We start from the raw sequence: 23,038 nt of genomic DNA, 5'->3' as shown, positions 1-23,038 counted from the left end.
GGGTATAAGCAACTAGTTCCGAATAATAAACAATGCTATTTTAATTAAATTTATGTGCACAAATTGCCTGCAGAGTTACAACAACATGAACAGCAAAGCAACAAAATAAAACTACAATTATATGAACAACAATGGAATGCAGCAGTTACAACTAAAGCTGCCCGAAAACTATTTCAGAAACTAGTTGAAGGCTTTTTTGTAAGCCAGCAATTTTTTGAACAGCATCTCTGCTGACGACATTTCAATAGCCATTTTTTTCTTGGCCAATGCAATGAAAGTTTTCATGCAAAGCCATTGAAGAGATTTCAGTTTAAAATTTGTAAAATTAAATGTTAACAACGAGGTACGAAATCACTTTATTGCGCTCGCTGACCAAGTTTATAAACTCAAATTATCAATTTCTATGAAATCGATCAAAAAAATCGAGCAAAAGCTTTTATGCCAGCCAGTACTTTATTTATTTTTAAGTATTTTATTTTTTCCTTTTTTTTTTTTTTTTTTTTTTGCTTTTAGGCAGACATCTTGTGTGTTTCACAAGTTTTGCAGGAAGTGCGTTGTATTCTTATATGTATATTTTCATGAAAATATACGATTCGAAAATGTATTTATCTTTTTTTGTCGATATCTCCTCCTATATTTAATGTATTGATAAAAATCGGCTTTAAGACATACATAGTTTTCTAAGCATAGCTCAAAAATTAACACGGCTTTTTGAACTTAATAAGTTCTCGTATATACTAAGGAAAAATGTATATATTTGAGTAACCTCTTCTCCTTATCCCTTAAATTGAATGTTCTTTAAATATGCACGCATTTGGAAAACTTACTTCGGATTATAATAAAGGTCGGACCATAACATCGAATATAATATATTTGCTAACTGAGGCATCGACAAACGACAAATCTAACTTACTTAAGCTAAAACTTCAGTGTGTATTTCAGTATATACTGAGTACACGATGTCTTTTTATCAGGCGCATTCTAGTACTTTTGTGTGACTTATGATTCTGGGTAAACCTGCAGCAGCATATCTATATATTAACAACTCGAGTCGCATTACTGTAAAGAACTTAACTTAAAGATGCACGCTTATCATTCCTAATTATGTTTCTTTGCTCATAAAATGTACATTATATTAAATGTATGGCCCTTTGATGGTTTTCCTTTCATCAGCCAAGCAAAAATAAAATCTTTCTGTTGGAACTGCATCTTTCATTTCTCGAAGTTCTTGCTTCTGTCGCCAACTTGTAATCCTGCTCATACCCTTCACTTAAGAGCCAAACTCATACACATTTGTATAAACATATATACAAAGCCGGAGACCTGCTCATAATTACCCTGTAGATTACACATTTTGCCTAACAAGGCCCATTCATTAATGTCATCCAAAAGAGCAACAGCAGCAACGTCTGAAAATCTGCAACATTTTGTTGACACACCCACCGGACGGCAAACGGACCACGTTAATGACCCACCCCACTGTCCCCTACTCATAATATTGCAGTTGTGCAAATGCCATAAAGAAGAAAAGGCAAAAAAGCAAAAATGGAGACCAGCAAAAAGAAACTGACGCAACAGCAGCAGAGCCGGTGCCAGGACGTGCTCCTCTGGCTTTTTGGCGTAAGGACGCAACGATTTGAATAGCACACACACACACACACACACAAAGAACACACGCACACACAGGGTCTCACTTTTGCGCTAGTTAAAATTTCCGAAAATTTGCCGCTGCAGGTGTAACCAATTTGATGCCATTCCAGTTGCCTCGGTTGGAAATTGAAGAGCCGTGTTGCTGCTTGCAACAGCAACAGCAGCAGCAACAGCAGCAGCTGCGGCACTCGACACCACTCATTGCCCTGCCCAGAAAACACTCGAGAATGTCACACAGCAGGTAAAATTAATCTAGTCGGGAGTGCCCAGCTACCTAGCGCCAAGCGGCCGTTACAGACATTTCAAGTTTCATCCACACATACACAAAAACACACACACACACACAGAGACGCACACGCCGCAAGCTTTCCCGTCCTTTCGGTGTTTATTGTCCGAGCTCTATGAAATTTTGAGGGCATTTATTTGGCCCAAAGCTATATCTGCAAAAGTGTGTTTTGTTTACAATGTTTCGAGCAACGTGCGGTCTTAAAAAAAGGAAAATATTCCGAATCTGTGTAAGGTATTACAAGAGACTACATACCTCAAACTCTCCTGATAATACCCTGTTTTTAAGGTTACTTCTGCGATTTATATACTTTAGAATTTCAAGTCACTAGCTCATAAAATGTCAGAGATCGACAATAAACTAGGCTAGAGCGACTTAACCTTTAGTCTTGATTAAAAATATCTAGCCTTATGGCGTCGGCTTATACACACATTTGCACAAGGCACATTATACCCTTTACACAGATTATAGGGCATAAAAAGTATAACGACGTCAGCAGCAAGCCTGCCCCTGATCCAACCCATCCCACTGAAACCTAAAGCCTCGTATGGTTGCTTGCAACGTGTTGCTAAGGCGGGGTAAACACAATCATGCCAAGTCCAGTTCGTCAGCTGGGCCCTTGCCATTGGGCAGGGCAGGCAACAATGCAGCTAACCAGGAAAACAACCTTATTGTCATTTTGATGATCTATTGCAGCACTCCCCATCGTTGTGCTGGCTTTATGATTGTATGTTAGCATATCTCTCTTTCTCACTCTCCCACTATGAATCTCTGTCTCTATGTCAATTTCCCACTGTGTATCAGTGCAATTGCGCTCATTGCCATAATCCCGAAGCATTATTACCCACTCGTTGTCCCACATCTACGTTGTTGGCTTTACAAATGCAACATTCTACACATTACACATACGTCCCGTTGGCTGCTAACTTTTATTGCCCGGTCGCAACGTTAAGTCGAATTTATGTTGATGCTATACTCTATCTCCTTCTCTTCGACTGTCTCTGGCTCTTCCTTTTAGAGCGGATTTTGCTTTGGCGTTTGGGTTTCTCTTGGTTTTATTGGGTGGGACATACGTTTTTGATTTTTTTATTACATTTTTTTTTTTGGCTACCAGCGCCTTAATTGACGTGCTCAGCTCGTCGCCAGTTTCAATTTTGAACTTGTCATGCGCCATCTCTGTCTGCCTGTTCTGCTATTTGCACTATTTCTCGTGTATTTGGTATATATGTGTATATATATATTTTATCTATATATTTTCGCTGCTGGCTGTCGCAAACAAAAAGTTGTTAACTTTTTTTGCCTCAGCTTATCCAGCACATGTGACTGGGATTTCCCGCTGCTCCCCGACATAGTTATATTTCCCTCCTCTAAAGTCTGGTCTGGTCTGGTCTGAGCCATTCTGTTTTAATGGCCAAAACTAAGCACCTCGCATACATGTGCGAAAATACATGAAATGTGAACAAGTTGGAGCTTTTATTTTGACACATGATATGACGCACAGTGGAACCGTTTGTCAAAAATCATAGCTTCTTTAAAGGATAAGATATTGTCAAAACGTTCACGTTCAAAGATCAAAAATGCAATTATTTTAGCGAATGGTTTCCTAAAATTTGTTACGCTCTCCTGCAATTATTTTAGCGAATGATTTCCTAAAAATTGTTTAGTTTTCCGTCCCAAGGCCCCACAGTGCGACTGGCCAAACCAAATGAAATGCTATGAAATGTTTTGACAAATAGTTGAAACTGGAAATAAACTTTAGTTATCAAAAACGCACACAGTCCAATTGATTATGGAAAGATTAGAGCCTCAATAGCAGATGCGGCTCGTGTTCAGTTTTGCAACGCCGAAAACAACAGATGTTATCACAACACATTTTCTTTTTAATCATTTTTTCGCATAATTTCCATTGTTTCATTTTGCAGCCTCATAATAAGTTGTTATAATCTGAAACTATTGTTCATTACAAACAAAAGCAACAATTTGAAATTCACTAATATCACTAATAGAAGTGCAATATTCACTTGGAGATACCCTTTTATTTGGTATAAAGTACATTTTTAATGCTCTTTTATTTTAATCCCCTACGGGACATCTTAAAATTTGTGCATTGTTGCCGAAGCGTGGGAGAATGGGCCTTCTTTTGGAGTTGTTAAACTTATTTTTAAATATTTTTATAAGTAAAGAAAAACCAACTAAATTGCTCATTAGTTGTCTTGATGCATTTGTGATGCAAAACCTGTATAGAGTCAAATGGAGATGGTTTTCATGGGCTTCTAAAAATTTGGACAAGATTCCCTTCCTGAGCTCATGAAAATAAATATACTCCAACAACCAAATTATCTTAATACAGGGTATAAGAACAGAAACAGTTACAAATTTTCTGGGTTTTTTATATGTTGGTGTTGTTACAAATATTTTCTATGTTTTTTTCTTGCAGCTTACAAATTGAAACCATGCAAAACTAAATTGCTACTGCAAAAATGTGAGCAGCCACTGGGGAAAGGAGCCAAAGCAGCAAAAGAAACCCGAAACGAATACAGAACAAAACCAAATAATACACAATAATAATAATAATAAGAAAGAATATTCCCACAGTTGGCCACTGGCCAGTGAAATGCAGCGCCAAAGACTGTATCCACAATAATGTAAGGCAATAAAAGGCTAGTAAAAGTCTAGTTGAGGGGGAGGTAAACATTTGCGAAGCAAACAATGCAAACTAATAAAGCACTTAAGAGGATTCTTCTTGCAGACAGCAAAAGCAACAGCAAAAGCAACAATCAAACGGGCCACTGGGCGTATGATTAACATTGATAATCGGCAAAGAATTTTCATTATTTACGCCGAGCGCCATGGAACGTGAAATGTGCCGAAGGCGTGGTTTAATTACTAATAAATGCATTAAATATGCTCAAACCACAACAACAACAACAACTGCAGCAACTGCAACAACAACTACATCTGCAACATCAGCAACAACAACGCCGCTAACGGCAAATGGAACAACAACCACTGGGCCAATACTGGAAGTGGCGCTTAGCAGCTCAACCACGAAGCCATTAACGGACATGCAACGAAACCACCTGCTAAAGATGCCAACTAAAACAGCAACAACAGCAACAACAACAGCGACAACGACAGCAACCAAAACAAAAGGAATACCAACAACAGCAAATTGTGCAAACTCAGCAGCAGCAGCCGCAGCAGCAGCTGCAGCAGGAGCAACAACAACAACAACAGCAGCAGAAAGCATTGCCAGGACATTAAGGACATTGGTACACAGCTGGCCACAGTCTGGACTGCTCTTGACGCTCTGCCTCAGCCTGAGCCTGGTGTGCGTCAGCGAAGCGGGCTTCGCCTGCCTCAGCAACCCGTGTGTATTTGGCGTCTGCATCGATGGCCTGAACAGGTGAGTCAAGTCCTCCATATGCTGCTGCAGCAGCAGCAACTAAGTTGAATCCTTGCAGCCATTGCTTATTATCGCCAAGCCAATAAACCCCGTTCAACACATTTCGAGTGGGCAATAAACTTGCACCACTTGAGAGCCAGCAGCACCAGCAGCAGTAGCTCCCTTCACTGGGCATCGATAGCCCAAGCAGCACTGCAGTCTGGTCCAACCCCTTTGCCCCTTAACCCCATGCAAAAGGCAAGCATGTTGATGCCGCCACTTTGCAGGCAAATGAATTTGCCACACAGTTAACCCCGCCCGCACCCCTCAAATTCACCAATACTCTCTTATCTGGCCGCTCTTGCCTTTTTCTGCATGCCCCTCTTTTAAATGGGGCCAAGCTGCGGCCAAGCAGTGGGTGCCACTTCAGTGGGTCGCCCATTGAGGAGGGCTTTCAATTGCATAATCCGCGCATTATTAACATAGAGCGTGCCCGATGCACATCCTTGGTCACAGTAAATTATGTAGCTAATGTAGCATATTCTTTAAAGTCTATACATGCTCCACACTAGGTCTTGCGAATTGCATATATTAACATTTGTGGAGATAAGTAGATAGATCACAATATAAAACAAATTAAAAGTAAAACATATATTTAAATAACATATATAGCAAATTGTCCAAAAAACAGGATTTCGATATCGATAATTATCGATTACTTAGAAACGGGGCAATATCGGAAACAAACTCGATCTCCGCGGGGGCTAGGAGGACCTACAGTCTCTAGCTCTTATAGGTTCTTCATACGGACGGACGGACGGACGGACAGACAGACGGACATGGCTAGATCGACTCGGCTATTGATGCTGATCAAGAATATATATACTTTATAGGGTCGGAGATGCTTCCATCTGCCTGTTAGATACATTTGCACAAATACATTATACCCCTTTTACCCATTTTCAATGGTTTTAGGGTATAAACATAGGCACACACATACACACGCTGCTGCGTAGCTTGCGACTGCTACTTAACTCAAGATTTATTTCTTTATAGCGTCCCACTATAAAGTCCCATCCCTACGAATTGTCAGCGCATAAGTGTGGCTCTCAAATTAAAATGAATTAAAAATTAGGCCAAAGATGAAACCGTTAAAACATTGATCTTTATATATAAAACTGTTTGTCCTGACTGACTGACTGACTTACTGATTGGTGATCAACGTTCATGCCATATGTGAAAATGGTAGCCTCAAATATCCTATATAGACTTAGGTCCAAGTTTCGATCCCCTACAACTCGGTCAAATCTCTTCCGATTTTCACCAGAATTGGCTTTTTGGTCATTATTTGGCCTCTAGATAAATTTGGCATTTAAATCTAGCAACATTATTTTTGGTCCAAATTCATGTGGAAATAGTACCCTCAAATATCCTATATAGACTTAGGTTAAAATTTCGCACCCCCATAACTCGGTCAAATCTCTTCCGATTTTCACGAGGTTTGGCTTTTTGATCATTATTTGCCCTCTAGATAAATTTGGCATTTAAATCTAGCAACATTATTTTGGTCCAAATTCAAGTGGAAATGGTCCCCTCAAATATCCTATATAGACTTAGGTTAAAATTTCGATCCACTATAACTCGATCAAATCTCTTCCGATTTTCACGAGGTTAGGCTTTTTGATCATTATTTGGCCTGTAGATAAATTTGGCATTTAAATCTAGCAACATTATTTTTGGTCCAAATTCAAGTGGAAACGGTGCCCTCAAATATCCTATATAGACTTAGGTTAAAATTTCGCACCCCCATAACTCGGTCAAATCTCTTCCGATTTTCACGAGGTTTAGCTTTTTGATCATTATTTGGCCTCTAGATAAATTTGGCATTTAAATCTAGCAACATTATTTTTGGTCCAAATTCATGTGGAAATGGCACCCTCAAACATCATATATAGACTTAAGTCAAAATTTCGATACCCTATAACTCGGTCAAATCTCTTACGATTTTCACGAGGTTTGGCTTTTTGATCATTATTTGGCCTGTAGATAAATTTGGCATTAAAATCTAGCAACATTATTTTTGTTCAAAATTCATGTGGAAATGGTGCCCTCAAATATCCTATATAGACTTAGGTTCAAATTCCGCACCCCAATAACTCGGTCAAATCTCTTGCGATTTTCACGAGGTTTGGCTTTTTGATCATTATTTGGCCTCTAGATAAATTTGGCATTTAAATCTAGCAACATTATTTCTGGTCCAAATTCATGTGGAAATGGTACCCTCAAATATCCTATATAGACTTAGGTCAAAATTTCGATCCCCTATTACTCGGTCAAATCTCTTCCGATTTTCACGAGGTTTGGCTTTTTGATCATTATTTGGCCTGTAGATAAATTTGGCATTAAAATCTAGCAACATTATTTTTGTTCAAAATTCATGTGGAAATGGTGCCCTCAAATATCCTATATAGACTTAGGTTCAAATTCCGCACCCCAATAACTCGGTCAAATCTCTTGCGATTTTCACGAGGTTTGGCTTTTTGATCATTATTTGGCCTCTAGATAAATTTGGCATTTAAATCTAGCAACATTATTTTTGGTCCAAATTCAAGTGGAAATTGTGCCCTCAAATATCCTATATAGACTTAGGTTAAAATTTCGCACCCCCATAACTCGGTCAAATCTCTTCCGATTTTCACGAGGTTTGGCTTTTTGATCATTATTTGGCCTCTAGATAAATTTGGCATTAAAATCTAGCAACATTATTTTTGTTCAAAATTCATGTGGAAATGGTGCCCTCAAATATCCTATATAGACTTAGGTTCAAATTCCGCACCCCAATAACTCGGTCAAATCTCTTGCGATTTTCACGAGGTTTGGCTTTTTGATCATTATTTGGCCTCTAGATAAATTTGGCATTTAAATCTAGCAACATTATTTTTGGTCCAAATTCAAGTGGAAATTGTGCCCTCAAATATCCTATATAGACTTAGGTTAAAATTTCGCACCCCCATAACTCGGTCAAATCTCTTCCGATTTTCACGAGGTTTGGCTTTTTGATCATTATTTGGCCTCTAGATAAATTTGGCATTTAAATCTAGCAACATTATTTTTGGTCCAAATTCATGTGGAAACGGTGCCCTCAAATATCCTATATAGACTTAGGTCCAAATTCCGCATCCCCTACAACTCGGTCAAATCTCTTGCGATTTTCACGAGGTTTGGCTTTTTGGTCATTATTTGGCCTCTAGATAAATTTGGCATTTAAATCTAGCAACATTATTTTTGGTCCAAATTCATGTGGAAATTGTGCACCCTCAAATCATCATATATAGACTTAAGTGCAAAATTTCGATACCCTCATAACTCGGTCAAATCTCTTCCGATTTTCACGAGGTTTGGCTTTTTGATCATTATTTGGCCTGTAGATTCTAGATAAATTTGGCATTAAAATGCTAGCAACATTATTTTTGTTCAAAATTCATGTGGAAATGGTGCCCTCAAATATCCTATATAGACTTAGGTTAAAATTCCGCACCCCCATAACTCGGTCAAATCTCTTGCGATTTTCACGAGGTTTGGCTTTTTGATCATTATTTGGCCTCTAGATAAATTTGGCATTTAAATCTAGCAACATTATTTCTGGTCCAAATTCATGTGGAAATGGTACCCTCAAATATCCTATATAGACTTAGGTCAAAATTTCGATCCCCTATTACTCGGTCAAATCTCTTCCGATTTTCACGAGGTTTGGCTTTTTGATCATTATTTGGCCTGTAGATAAATTTGGCATTTAAATCTAGCAACATTATTTCTTTTCCAAATTCATGTGGAAATGGTACCCTCAAACATCATATATAGACTTAAGTCAAAATTTCGATACCCTATAGCTCGGTCAAATCTCTTACGATTTTCACGAGGTTTGGCTTTTTGATCATTATTTGGCCTCTAGATAAATTTGGCATTTAAATCTAGCAACATTATTTTTGGCCCAAATTCAAGTGGAAATGGTACCCTCAAATATCCTATATAGACTTAGGTTAAAATTCCGCACCCCCATAACTCGGTCAAATCTCTTCCGATTTTCACGAGGTTTGGCTTTTTGATCATTATTTGGCCTCTAGATAAATTTGGCATTTAAATCTAGCAACATTATTTCTGGTCCAAATTCATGTGGAAATGGTACCCTCAAATATCCTATATAGACTTAGGTCAAAATTTCGATCCCCTATAACTCGGTCAAATCTCTTCCGATTTTCACGAGGTTTGGCTTTTTGATCATTATTTGGCCTCTAGATAAATTTGGCATTAAAATCTAGCAACATTATTTTTGGTCCAAATTCAAGTGGAAATGGTACCCTCAAATATCCTATATAGACTTAGGTTAAAATTTCGCACCCCCATAACTCGGTCAAATCTCTTCCGATTTTCACGAGAATTAGCTTTTTGATCATTATTTGGCCTCTAGATAAATTTGGCATTTAAATCTCCAAATTCATGTGGAAATGGCACCCTCAAACATCATATATAGACTTAAGTCAAAATTTCGCACCCCCATAACTCGGTCAAATCTCTTCCGATTTTCACGAGGTTTGGCTTTTTGATCATTATTTGGCCTCTAGATAAATTTGGCATTTAAATCTAGCAACATTATTTTGGTCCAAATTCAAGTGGAAATGGTCCCCTCAAATATCCTATATAGACTTAGGTTAAAATTTCGATCCCCTATAACTCGGTCAAATCTCTTCCGATTTTCACGAGGTTAGGCTTTTTGATCATTATTTGGCCTGTAGATAAATTTGGCATTTAAATCTAGCAACATTATTTTTGGTCCAAATTCATGTGGAAATGGTGCCCTCAAATATCCTATATAGACTTAGGTTAAAATTTCGCACCCCCATAACTCGGTCAAATCTCTTCCGATTTTCACGAGGTTTGGCTTTTTGATCATTATTTGGCCTCTAGATAAATTTGGCATTTAAATCTAGCAACATTATGTTCAAATCTCCATATATAGACTTAAGTCAAAATTTCGCACCCCCATAACTCGGTCAAATCTCTTCCGATTTTCACGAGGTTTGGCTTTTTGATCATTATTTGGCCTCTAGATAAATTTGGCATTTAAATCTAGCAACATTATTTTGGTCCAAATTCAAGTGGAAATGGTCCCCTCAAATATCCTATATAGACTTAGGTTAAAATTTCGATCCCCTATAACTCGGTCAAATCTCTTCCGATTTTCACGAGGTTTGGCTTTTTGATCATTATTTGGCCTGTAGATAAATTTGGCATTTAAATCTAGCAACATTATTTCTTGGTCCAAATTCATGTGGAAATGGTACCCTCAAATATCCTATATAGACTTAGGTCAAAATTTCGCACCCCCATAACTCGGTCAAATCTCTTCCGATTTTCACGAGGTTTAGCTTTTTGATCATTATTTGGCCTCTAGATAAATTTGGCATTTAAATCTAGCAACATTATTTTTGGTCCCAAATTCAAGTGGAAATGGTCCCTCAAATATCCTATATAGACTTAGGTTAAAATTTCGACCCCATAACTCGGTCAAATCTCTTGCGATTTTCACGAGGTTTGGCTTTTTGATCATTATTTGGCCTCTAGATAAATTTGGCATTTAAATCTAGCAACATTATTTCTGGTCCAAATTCATGTGGAAATGGTACCCTCAAATATCCTATATAGACTTAGGTCAAAATTTCGATCCCCTATTACTCGGTCAAATCTCTTCCGATTTTCACGAGGTTTGGCTTTTTGATCATTATTTGGCCTGTAGATAAATTTGGCATTAAAATCTAGCAACATTATTTTTGTTCAAAATTCATGTGGAAATGGTGCCCTTAAATATCCTATATAGACTTAGGTTCAAATTCCGCACCCCAATAACTCGGTCAAATCTCTTGCGATTTTCACGAGGTTTGGCTTTTTGATCATTATTTGGCCTCTAGATAAATTTGGCATTAAAATCTAGCAACATTATTTTTGTTCAAAATTCATGTGGAAATGGTGCCCTCAAATATCCTATATCCTCAAATATCCTATATAGACTTAGGTCAAAATTTCGATCCCCTATTACTCGGTCAAATCTCTTCCGATTTTCACGAGGTTTGGCTTTTTGATCATTATTTGGCCTCTAGATAAATTTGGCATTTAAATCTAGCAACATTATTTCTGGTCCAAATTCATGTGGAAATGGTACCCTCAAATATCCTATATAGACTTAGGTCCAAATTTCGATCCCCTATAACTCGGTCAAATCTCTTCCGATTTTCACGAGGTTTGGCTTTTTGATCATTATTTGGCCTCTAGATAAATTTGGCATTTAAATCTAGCAACATTATTTTTGGTCCAAATTCATGTGGAAATGGTACCCTCAAATATCCTATATAGACTTAGGTTAAAATTCCGCACCCCCATAACTCGGTCAAATCTCTTCCGATTTTCACGAGGTTTGGCTTTTTGATCATTATTTGGCCTCTAGATAAATTTGGCATTTAAATCTAGCAACATTATTTCTGGTCCAAATTCATGTGGAAATGGTACCTCAAATATCCTATAATATCCAAATCTTGGATTTTCACGAGGTTTGGCTTTTTGATCATTATTTGGCCTCTAGATAAATTTGGCATTTAAATCTAGCAACATTATTTTTGGTCCAAATTCATGTGGAAATGGTACCCTCAAATATCCTATATAGACTTAGGTTAAAATTCCGCACCCCCATAACTCGGTCAAATCTCTTGCGATTTTCACGAGGTTTGGCTTTTTGATCATTATTTGGCCTCTAGATAAATTTGGCATTTAAATCTAGCAACATTATTTTTGGTCCAAATTCATGTGGAAATGGTGCCCTCAAATATCCTATATAGACTTAGGTTAAAATTTCGCACCCCCATAACTCGGTCAAATCTCTTCCGATTTTCACGAGGTTTGGCTTTTTGATCATTATTTGCCCTCTAGATAAATTTGGCATTTAAATCTAGCAACATTATTTTTGGTCCAAATTCAAGTGGAAATGGTCCCCTCAAATATCCTATATAGACTAGGTCAAAATTTCGATCCACTATAACTCGATCAAACTCTTCCGATTTTCACGAGGTTTGGCTTTTTGATAATTTTTTGGCCTGTAGATAAATATGGCATTTAAATCTAGCAACATTATTTTTGATCCAAATTCATGTGGAAATGGTACCCTCAAATATCCTATATAGACTTAGGTCAAAATTTCGCACCCCCATAACTCGGTCAAATCTCTTATGATTTTCACGAGGTTTGGCTCTTAGATCATTATTTGGCCTCTAGATAAATTTGGCATTTAAATCTAGCAACATTATTTTTAGTCAAAATTCATGTGGAAATGGTACCCTCAAATATCCTATATAGACTTAGGTTAAAATTTCGCACCCCCATAACTCGGTCAAATCTCTTCCGATTTTCACGAGGTTTGGCTTTTTGATCATTATTTGGCCTGTAGATAAATTTGGCATTAAAATCTAGCAACATTATTTTTGGTCCAAATTCAAGTGGAAATGGTGCCCTCAAATATCCTATATAGACTTAAGTCAACATTTCGCACCCCCATAACTCGGTCAAATCTCTTCCGATTTTCACGAGGTTTGGATTTGTGATCATTTAGAGGAAAAGTTATCCTTATTTTTGGTATCTATATTATTAATATTACTATTATTATTATTATTATATTATTATTAATATTATTAATTAAGATATGTTTTGATCATCTAGTCTTGATTTGCTGCAGTACAATTTAAAATCTATTATTAGCATATATGAAAAGTTTGATTTCATCTCAAAAAAAACATTTTGATATTCTTATTTCTTAATATTCTGGTCTTGTATAGCTAAAAATCTGGCCTCTTCTTCGACTTCCAGCTATGTTTTGGTATCAACAGTTTAATAAAGGGTTTTCTACTTAAGACGAGATCTTTGGGATAGCAAGCTAAAATATGTAATTGTTAAAAATTGTGTTTCCTTTTTTTTGGTACTTATGCTTAAGCAGAGGCATTTAACTTTTGTAAATTTGGCAATTTGGCGCCCTGAATTACACAGTACACAGGCACTTTAGGCAATTCCAGACATAACTACTGCACAAACAAGTCAAAGATGATGCGAACAGCTTCCAACGTTTCCACTTCCCCCTTTCTCTCTCTCTCTCGCTCTCTCTCTCTGTCGCTCTCTGGTTTGGTCATGGCCAACAACTTATACAACTAAGTAACTGGTATTTTATTTTACTACTTGCCGCGTTATATGCGACCTCTGAATGCGGCCAAAAACGGAAGCTGCTCTAACTCTAAACCTAAACAGAACCAAGCATGTGGCACAGACCACCCAATCTTGCAGTCCGTGAATTTGCTCTATAAAAAGCGTTTACGATATTTTTTACGATATCTTGACTCAAAGCTGCAAGTCAAATGCGAGGTTGAAATGTTTTCTGGCGCGCTTTTCTTGACATAACCACCATTTAGAGAGAAAGAGGATGAATCAGGGGCTGCCGCACTAGGGATGATTCTAGGGAGAATGCACAACTGGCCGGATAGAAGTTTATGCGCTGGCAAGCGAAATTTATAGTTGCAATTAAATTTAACATGATTCCATGAGATTTAAACGGATTAACTGAATAGTTTTGCCCATCTTAAAGTTTGCCAAAGCGTAAGGAAAACGGAAATTCGGTTATGGTTGCCAGCAACTGAGCGTTATCCAAGTACATTGATATTTTATTGGTTTATCGTGGTTTATGTTCAACTAGTTTGAGGCAATAGCAGTATTTATGGCTCATATCAGAGATGAGTGAGTTTTATAACAGTCGTTAAACTCGTAAAGTGAAATGTTTGCCAAATCGTTGGCTAACATTTTGCAACAGAGCTTCAGCAAACGAGTTGAAAATATATGTTATGGCAAAGGATTGTATTTAAATTAATTGATGACGTGCGTAAACTTAGCCTTTCCTCGATAAGAATGCTTCTTTCAATTACTTGAAGCCCTCATATCTGGTTGAGGTTATTATCTTTATTTAAAATTTAGCATTAGCTATATAATTTAGTAGTTACCTTATGTGATGTAAGTACACGTCAAGACAGAGTTTCGAGAAATTGGCTAGAATGAAAATTTATCACAGGCATATAATGGGTGGGTAAGTTATATCTAAACGTTAGAGGAAAATATTCTTTGAACCTTAATCCGGGTAATACTCGCTAGTAATATATATTTCAGATAATGTTTAGAAAGTTTTTAAGGGAGACCCAGGATCCAAGCATAAATACGTTGGCTTTGCAGACCTGTTTTCAAAACACTACGATTTAAAGAAAATGCTGCAGTATTTTCCGATTATCAGCAAGTGTTTCAACTGTTTCTAAATCTCAAAAACACATATCAGATTTTAACGAGATTTTATCGAAGAGCAAAGCTCTAGGCTCAAGCTGCTTAAAATTGAAATGCATGCATCATTTGACTGGTTCTCTTTAGGAATTTTACTATAGCTGAGCCATTACATGGACTTGCAACAGCTAATGCGATGCCCCCAAGGCCATTTATCTACTCAGTGCGATTGTTTTTGGCATGCCAACAAATCAGCAGGCCTCCAGGGTAAGCAAGTCCATGTCAAAGGCAACAGTAAAACTTGTTGTTGTTGTTTAGCCAATCCAATGGTCTCCTGAACAGAGCTGTGCAAATGCATCCAAATGTAATCCATAATAAAAGAGTGTAACCCCCAGCTCCCTGCCTCCCAACCGACCCAGCCGACTACAAAAGTTCTTTAATTAAGCTGTGTAGCTGCAAACTTATTCTAGAGAGAGAGAGAGAGATAGAGAGAGGAGGGGAACTGGAGGAGGGCTAGCCAGGAGACGTCTGCCATGTTAAGCCATGTCGGTGACATTCCCCTGACACTTTTGCAGTTCCGAACGTTGCTGCTACTGTTACCGTTGCCGTAGCAGTTACCGTTCCTGTTGCTGTTGCTGCTGTCGTTTCCGTTTCAATTTCAATTCACTCTTAGCAGGAAAAACTAATCCCAATTGGCTACCAAATATTTATTTCCACTACTCAAGCGTAATGTTTCAAGTACGTTGGCCAAGTTTATAGCACTCGCCAGGGCACTGAGCAAAATCCAGATACATTCCCCTACTAGATTTGTATACATTTGTATGTACATAAGCGTCCATAGCGTGTGTGCCACACTCCAATCACTAACAAATTGTGTAAGCACCATGCGCCGTTACACAGAGCCAAATAGAATGGGTTGCAACATATGTACATAAGCTTTCATATTATACATTAAAGAGCTTCGAAAGCTCTTAGAAGGATTAAATAAGTGTTACACAGACCCAAATAGCAAGAGTTCGAATGTACATATAAGCTTTTATATCACACATTTAGGAGCCTTGAAAGGCCATGAAAGCTGTCAGTAGGATTGAATACTGAAACTGAAACGAATATATAAGTTTTCATTTCACACATTAAAAGTTAATGTGAGCTTTTAGCAATATTTAATAAGTACATTAATAGAGCACAATTGTCATTACCGGTAAAAGGCACAGTAAATGGCTTTAAATGAGCTTAAGTGAGCTTTAAAGCTCACAATTTAACACATGATTAACTACTTGTCTGTGTTATATTGTTATTCTTATAATGCTTTAATAAACTTATTTTCAAATAATGGAATTTATTACGTATTTCGCTGACTTCGCGAGCTGGAATTTGTTTTTTCTCCGTGTATTTTCTGGTTCTCTCCACATACTACACCATATTGTGCTATTTGTAAAACTATTTTTATCTAAAACGTTTTCTTGTTGTTATTTCACTTTTTCTACTCTTTTCATTTTATGGGTTTGCCTACAAAACTTTTTTTGCTGAACGTTTGATGCATCATTGACACACCGTTGCGCCCACACCTACCAACTGCCTCCTCCCGCATGTGCCATGATAACAACAACAACAACAACGACAACAACAACAACAATGAGTACAGCTCGTATTCGTGTTACTGCATTGACGGCTACACAGGGATCCAGTGCCAAACGAATTGGGACGAATGCTGGTCGGGCCCCTGTCAAAACGGTGGCACATGTGTGGATGGTGTTGCCTACTACAATTGTACGTGTCCGGAAGGATTTTCTGGTAAGTGTGTGCGGTTTATTTTTGCGCTACGCCAACACAGATACGCAGATAGTACAACAAATATACGAGTAAGTACTGAGCCTTGCACGGCCCACTGAGCAGCCACTGTTGGGTGCGGGCGTCGCACACCACGTGCAAAATGTATTTTTATTAAGCTAACGAAAAAGCAAAAAACAAACAAAACCAAAAAAAAAAGCCGCCTACAACAGGCACTCTAACACGAAGTGAAACCACAAAAAAAAGGAAGCCTCGTCTGGCCACCTTCTCGTAGAGCACACGGTCAGACTCCGACTGCTCCGACGTACGCCAAACGTATTTGTAAAATTTGCGGAAAAGCAAAATAAAATAAAGAAAATAATGTACAAGACTTTTTTTTACCTATTTCCTGCATTCACTCACATGTGTCTATTATTCTTTGAACGGCTGAGCAAGAAAGCAAAATTGGGAAACACAAAACAAAAACTTAAAAGAAAGCACAGAAATGCGGGTGCATCAAATCCGAAAGTTGTTTACCCTTAAAATATTGTTTAAAATATAGCCAAACCTTATATTATATATAATTATTTATTAAATATTTATTTTTAAATATTTTTAAAATCTTTTAAAATTCTTACTATTCTAGCTAACCACAAGAAATAATTGAATTAATTTTTTTTTTCATTTTTACCTTACCTAACTTAACAAAGTATTTTCAATTTGTACTTTTGTCAAAATTATGACTACAAATAATATTTTCATTAATTCATTTTTAATTTTTCCTTTAGTCCCCTTACTGGACTGATTTAATTTGCTTATTAGCGTGGACTGAAGGACATAAATACCCCGTTTAAATTTTACAGAAATGTTTTTGAATTTTAACCTTGGTCACTAAGTTCACTGTCTTAGAAGGCACAAAATAATGTTGCTCCAAGTTGGGGATCAAACCAATACTTGCAAGTCCTCAAGTTTCTGGATCAAGGGACTATATCGTCGATGAGAAATTGAGAAACTGCAGCGTGCTAATGGCTGTGAAGTTGTCTTGCAGGAACCCACTTTAATGTTGTCTATTGCGGTAGTCAATGTTGGGTTTTAACCTGCCACTTGCTACGTGTGAGTTGTAGTGTGGCTCCCCAAGTGGGTGTATGTGTGTGAGCATGTGTGCGTCTGTGCGGAAGTCTCAGCATGAATGTATCTAATGTTCATCCCTTTGGCTTCGTGTGCTTTCCGCCCGTTGCTTACATATAAACACATTTACTTCTGCTACGTGTGAGAAGCACTTAGTGGGGTCTTTTGCCAGATGTGTGTGTGTGTGTGTGTATGTTTGGAGAGTATCTCAGAGTTGACTTTATAAAATTTAGTGAAATTTATAGCCACCGTGTAGGTGTTATATGCATTACCCATCAACGCCAACTAATACCAAACACAAATTGCTACAAATTTGTGGTCTACGAAAGTTGCCAAAGCCAATAGCTTTTGGTTTATTGAAAAGGAGTGAAGGGTGGCACGCAGTGTTAAGTAATTGACACACAGTTAGGATTAGCAGCTTAACGTAAACTGTGTAGAGTGTGAGCCTAACAATTTGAATAGTTGCCTGAAGTACATATGTGCCGTTTAAGCCAAGTATTTAACATGATTTTGTGGCAAGAATGAGTTGGGAATCACATTGACACATTCGTTTGGAAAAATAACTCTTGCCTAAGAAATACTTGCATAAGCAAACTTCTCGAAATTCTTTTTAATTACAACGATTAAAGACCGCATTTAAATAATATTACAGTGATTATCTTTAATATTATGTACCCTAAAGTATTCTATTTTTTCTGCGCATTACCCATACGAATGGTTGCCGCCATTGTCTGCGGTTTCGTTTTTTTTTTTTTCATTTTCGCCAAACACAACAATTGCATTAAATTAGCATAAATAAAACGTTAGCAAAAGAACGTGGCAAAAACACGAAAGCATTAAGCACTGCAAATGAAATTAACGCAGAACAAAAAAAAAACGCACACTTACAGAACAGTGAATACACTTTCTTTCATAAGATTTCTAAGTCTATATAGATGTAGATTCAATTGTTCTTGTGAAAATTCAAATAAATAATAGGAAAAATAAGCAAATCGAAACTTCTGTCTAAGGCCCGCCGAAGAATGAACACCCTTTTAGATATTTGGCTTAGGGCATTACATATATCTGACCAAGTCAACCTAGTAAAGCCGTGGAAATAACTTAGAAAATAAAATATCATTCCCGATTATTCCCATAGAGCTATATAATATAGTACTGCGATTTTGATTAACACTTAGCTCATGTTAAAACAGCTTAGTTAAAGAAGTAAATGCCGGGGTTGGCCTAGCTATATTGATAAACAAAAAAGTTGTTCGGTTGGATGTCAGCCATATGATATAGTTCGTTCGGCTGGTTGCAAACCGAAGGACATGTTTGCATAGAAAAGGATGGAGATGGAGAATATATAGTATATAGTTTATGGGTTTCGTTTATTATGTAAATATTTGCATACATAATATAGCATAGCATTAAATATTGTTAAGCAATCTCATTTCGTCATTGGATAGAGAATTATAGCACAATTAGAATTATAAAACACTAATTTACTTTATACAATATACAATACGAAACTAACCAAATATATCTCTAGTTTTTATATAGGTGCAGCAATAATGCAATTTGATTTGATAGATTTCGATGTTGTAAATAAACTTTCTACAACATTGGAATAAAATGTACAGAATATAGATTTGAAACTGGGAGACTTGTCTAGGCTAACCAATTGTTTGACAAATTTGGAATACCTTCCGTAAGGACATACAAAATAAATAAAATTATGCGCGGCGTTTCTTTTTCAAGCTTTTTTAAGTGGATCAAGTGGAAAAGATACAAAAACAGAAACTAAGCAACAGCTTTGAAAAAAATAAAAATAAAACACAAATGTGAATAAAGAAAAATATGCTAAAAAAAATGTTGAAAAAAATATACGAAAAAACGTTTTGTGTTCGCAAACCCCACAAAAAAAAACAGCTGAATAGAACTGCACACATATAGTATATAAAATAGATGTGCCTTGCCAAAAGCGTGAAACAGCAGGAAATGAAGCAATAAACTATGCAAAATATGCACACAAAAAATATACAAAAAATTGTATATATAAATAAGTATTATAAAATCAAATGCTTTGACTGAATAGGCCTACAAAGCCAAAAAAAAAAAACGAAAGAGAAAACAGCAGGGAACAAAGAGAAGGGTATGGTGAGCGGCGGGGGGTAAAGAGGTCGCTAGAGAAAGCATAGCGCCTGTGGCACCCCTTTTGGCAGCTCGTGGAATTCTGAAGCGCCAAAGAAATTAAACTAAAAATGTAAACAATTTTTTGCTGCTGTTAACAAATTTGCAACGAAAATGCAAATAAAAAATAGTTATATTTAAGTGTGCTCGACTAAGAATACCCTACACATTGCACTTGCGAATAGTGGCCCATCCTTGCGAAATCTTTTAGGTAACACAAACAAAGTCTTCAAAGAATTTTTAAACAAAATTTCGATGCATTGAACATTGTAAAAATGTGAGCTGAAAAGTTTGAAACAAATCGTTGTATCTTAGACGTGGAAAATCAGGTACACGAATCCAACCGTTAGGCGTGGCATTGGTTAATTTGAAAAGTGAAAAGAATTATTGTTGATTTTTAAATATATATATTAAAAGGGGTCACAGATGTATCTTTGTGCCTTTTCCATGCAATTGCACAACCCTTTAATATCCTTCCGTAACAATTTATAATGAGTTCGGGGTATAATTAAAACGGCGCCAGTTGGAAAAACGCGAAATGCAGCTAAGGCGAGATTCTAATTAATAGTATGACCGGCTCGTATTGTTAACCTTTTGATGTGCATTTGCCTTTTAGCTGCATTTCAGCCCTTTGAGGTGGTCATTGCAGGTATCATATACCAGATAACCAAGCCCCATAGTACCTGAAAAGTCGACTTTGTTTTCTGTTTGTGTCCCACTTACCGAGTTTTCTGGTTTCTATCACAACGAAAAATGGTAGCAGGCTAAGCCAAGTTAATTGTTAGTTTTGCTTTGCTTTAATACGGTTTGGTTTCGGTTCTTCTTTTCGTTATGTTGCCTTTTGCAGTCCTCGTTTGTTTATTTGATCGTTACAGCCAGCTTAATTATGAGTGTCCTTTAATTGGTTCTCGTAGTTGAATAGCTGAAATGAAATAAATGTCAATCATTTCACATCAAAAAACATCAAGAAGATATAAATAATACAAGTTGGCATCCAAAGCAAAGGTGAATTTCAGTTGGGGTCCTGGCAGAAAATGATAGTAACCACTCCTTACAATAAATAAATTAAAAGTTTGTGAAAGTCTTACTGTATATATATAATATTCTATTTGACATTACCTATCCCTTGTCAAGTCTTTTCGACAAGACAACACATTCCCATCTATTTCTCACCCGTAGGAAATTTAAATCCCGTACTACCTTAAAACTTTATACTTTCATACAGTTCTTTAAATATGTTTGATTCCCATTTTTCTAATATAGCCAAGTTGGTTGGCTTACGAATATAGGAATATATATTTATTATTTTTTATTATTATTATTACTATTATCCCTTTTTAAATTATTTTCACGCCTTGTTAGTCAATGTACAACAATAGTCAAAATAACAACAATAAAATCTTCTGCTCATTGCACAACTCTAATGGAACACAATCTAACAAAGCTGCAATTCTCAGCGGAATAACCTTGCTCCCCTTGGCACAAGCACACACACACACATACACAGAAAATCTAACACACACAGTGCCTTTTATCCTGAGCAAAGGCATCTCCTTGACTGCCTTTATGCAATCATCGCAGTCAGGCATTGCATTTGAGGGCATTGCATAGACCATAGAACTTAGGGGCATTCAGCGCGAAAACAATGCAAATTGCAGTTGGAAGCCATTGCCGGGCCTATTCACATTGAAATTCGCATTTCATATTTATGCAAAACAAAAAGTGCTGCAAGTCGACAATACGCAAAGCTTTTCAGCAAAACTATCACCGCTAAGAGATACTCAGTACAAATGTTAAAGTCTACAAAACTATTTCGGCTAAGAGATACTCAGTACAAATGTCAAAGTATTCCTGTTGAATATTATTTTAAACTCACAAAAATGAACTATATTATATATTAATAATTATTGAATATGATCAAGAGCGAACGAGATATTCAATCAAATTGTAGACAATCTATGATATGAGCTTAAAATCAATTTATTCTTAGACTTTCTATATTCGCTTTAAGCTTTCGTGTGCTCTTAAAGCTGCCTAAAGTTCGAGATAATGCCTTGGGATTAAAGATTAAGTTCAGTTAAGTTTTTAAAAATTTAGTCTACTCAGAAGTTTTTATGTGCTGTATATTGGAGATATTTTATTCCCATATTTACTTAAATAAACATCAGATGCTTCTTTAAATTTGCTCTCTTAAAATTGGGTGCACCCATTAGAAATGTGCATACACAAATACAAAAATAACTTTAGATTACAAGCATAGAGATTATCTTTAGTCTCGCTGTAGGTTTCTATTTGCTACAAATCGAAGCAACGTTTAAAGTTGTCGAGAATTTGCAACGTGAGCAACGTGCTATAGGTCATATATACCCCTTCATGCCTTCACGGAATGGGTATTAAAATAAAAATGCATTCAAATTGCGCCATTGCAGTTTCAAGAATTTTTTTTCGCTGCGTCTGCTTTAACTTTGTTTTATTTGGAGGTTTTTAACGTAAATTTTCTTGCCACCTTTTGAGTTTGCACCTTTATCAGCAGGTAAATATGAATATGCAAATATGATTGGGAATGTGAGTGTATTCACCTTGCCACCCGCTGCCTTCACTTCTGTTTCTCTTGTGCATTTTCACGTACTCAATGCACATTCATTCAATCAAACATGCATTTGGCTCAGCTGCTCATTCATTCATGCCTTCATTTCGCGTACCGACAGATTTTTTTGTTTTTACGATGCCTTTTGATACCCTTACGAGGGGGTATTATAATTTGGACACAAAATTCGTAACGCATAGAAGACATCTTCGAACTAATAAAGTTTAATTAATCTTGAATTGACATAGTTTTGTCCGGCTGTACGTCTGCCTGTTTCTTTGCAAACTTGTCGTTCAGTCTTTAAGAAATGGTTAAAAAAGGTTATATTAGTCCATCTTTTTGTTGTGTGGTAAATATGTTCTGGAGTCGGAAGGATCGGTCCACTATATCATATAGCTGCCATAGGAACGAAAGGAAATTAAGTTTTTTATGAAAATCTTTTTGGTTTTTCAATATATTTTAATCGGTATTTACTAGCTTATGCATCCTTATAATTATAGTCTCATCAACATCAGAACACTACATCGTATAGCTCTAATATGAGGGTAGACTGAATACGAACTCTTGTAATCTGTAATCTAAGTCTTGGTATAAATAATTTTTCTGTTTCTCAAACTATCCCTTTAAGAGCTTCACTTTTCTCCTAACATATCTGCAAAGTCGTATCAGAAAGGATTCCAATGGGAGCAATCGACCGAATAGAAAGCCA

At 36.7% G+C, this 23,038-nt stretch overlaps 2 protein-coding genes across 2 annotated transcripts in view; one reads left to right on the top strand and one right to left on the bottom strand.

Moving 5' to 3' along the window:
- eys (eyes shut) overlaps positions 1-23,038 on the top strand; it is a 76,551-nt gene that overhangs the window by 15,241 nt on the left and 38,272 nt on the right. The window contains exons 2-3 of the mRNA XM_064679078.1: positions 4,374-5,342; positions 16,318-16,466. Coding sequence (XP_064535148.1) covers positions 4,786-5,342; positions 16,318-16,466 — 706 coding nt within the window. The 5' untranslated portion in view covers positions 4,374-4,785. The remainder of the gene's footprint in view (positions 1-4,373; positions 5,343-16,317; positions 16,467-23,038) is intronic.
- The window catches only part of LOC135426090 (MKRN2 opposite strand protein), a 78,466-nt gene that overhangs the window by 18,070 nt on the left and 37,358 nt on the right, over positions 1-23,038 (bottom strand). Inside the window, exon 2 of the mRNA XM_064679079.1 lies at positions 20,466-20,664. The gene's annotated coding sequence lies outside the window, so the exon portion shown is untranslated. The remainder of the gene's footprint in view (positions 1-20,465; positions 20,665-23,038) is intronic.

Source organism: Drosophila montana, unplaced genomic scaffold (assembly GCF_035044405.1).
Source record: "Drosophila montana isolate Dmon_TW-CO22-7 unplaced genomic scaffold, ASM3504440v1 contig_1964_1, whole genome shotgun sequence".
Taxonomy (NCBI): domain Eukaryota; kingdom Metazoa; phylum Arthropoda; class Insecta; order Diptera; family Drosophilidae; genus Drosophila; species Drosophila montana.
This window is presented reverse-complemented; position numbering and strand designations above follow the sequence as displayed.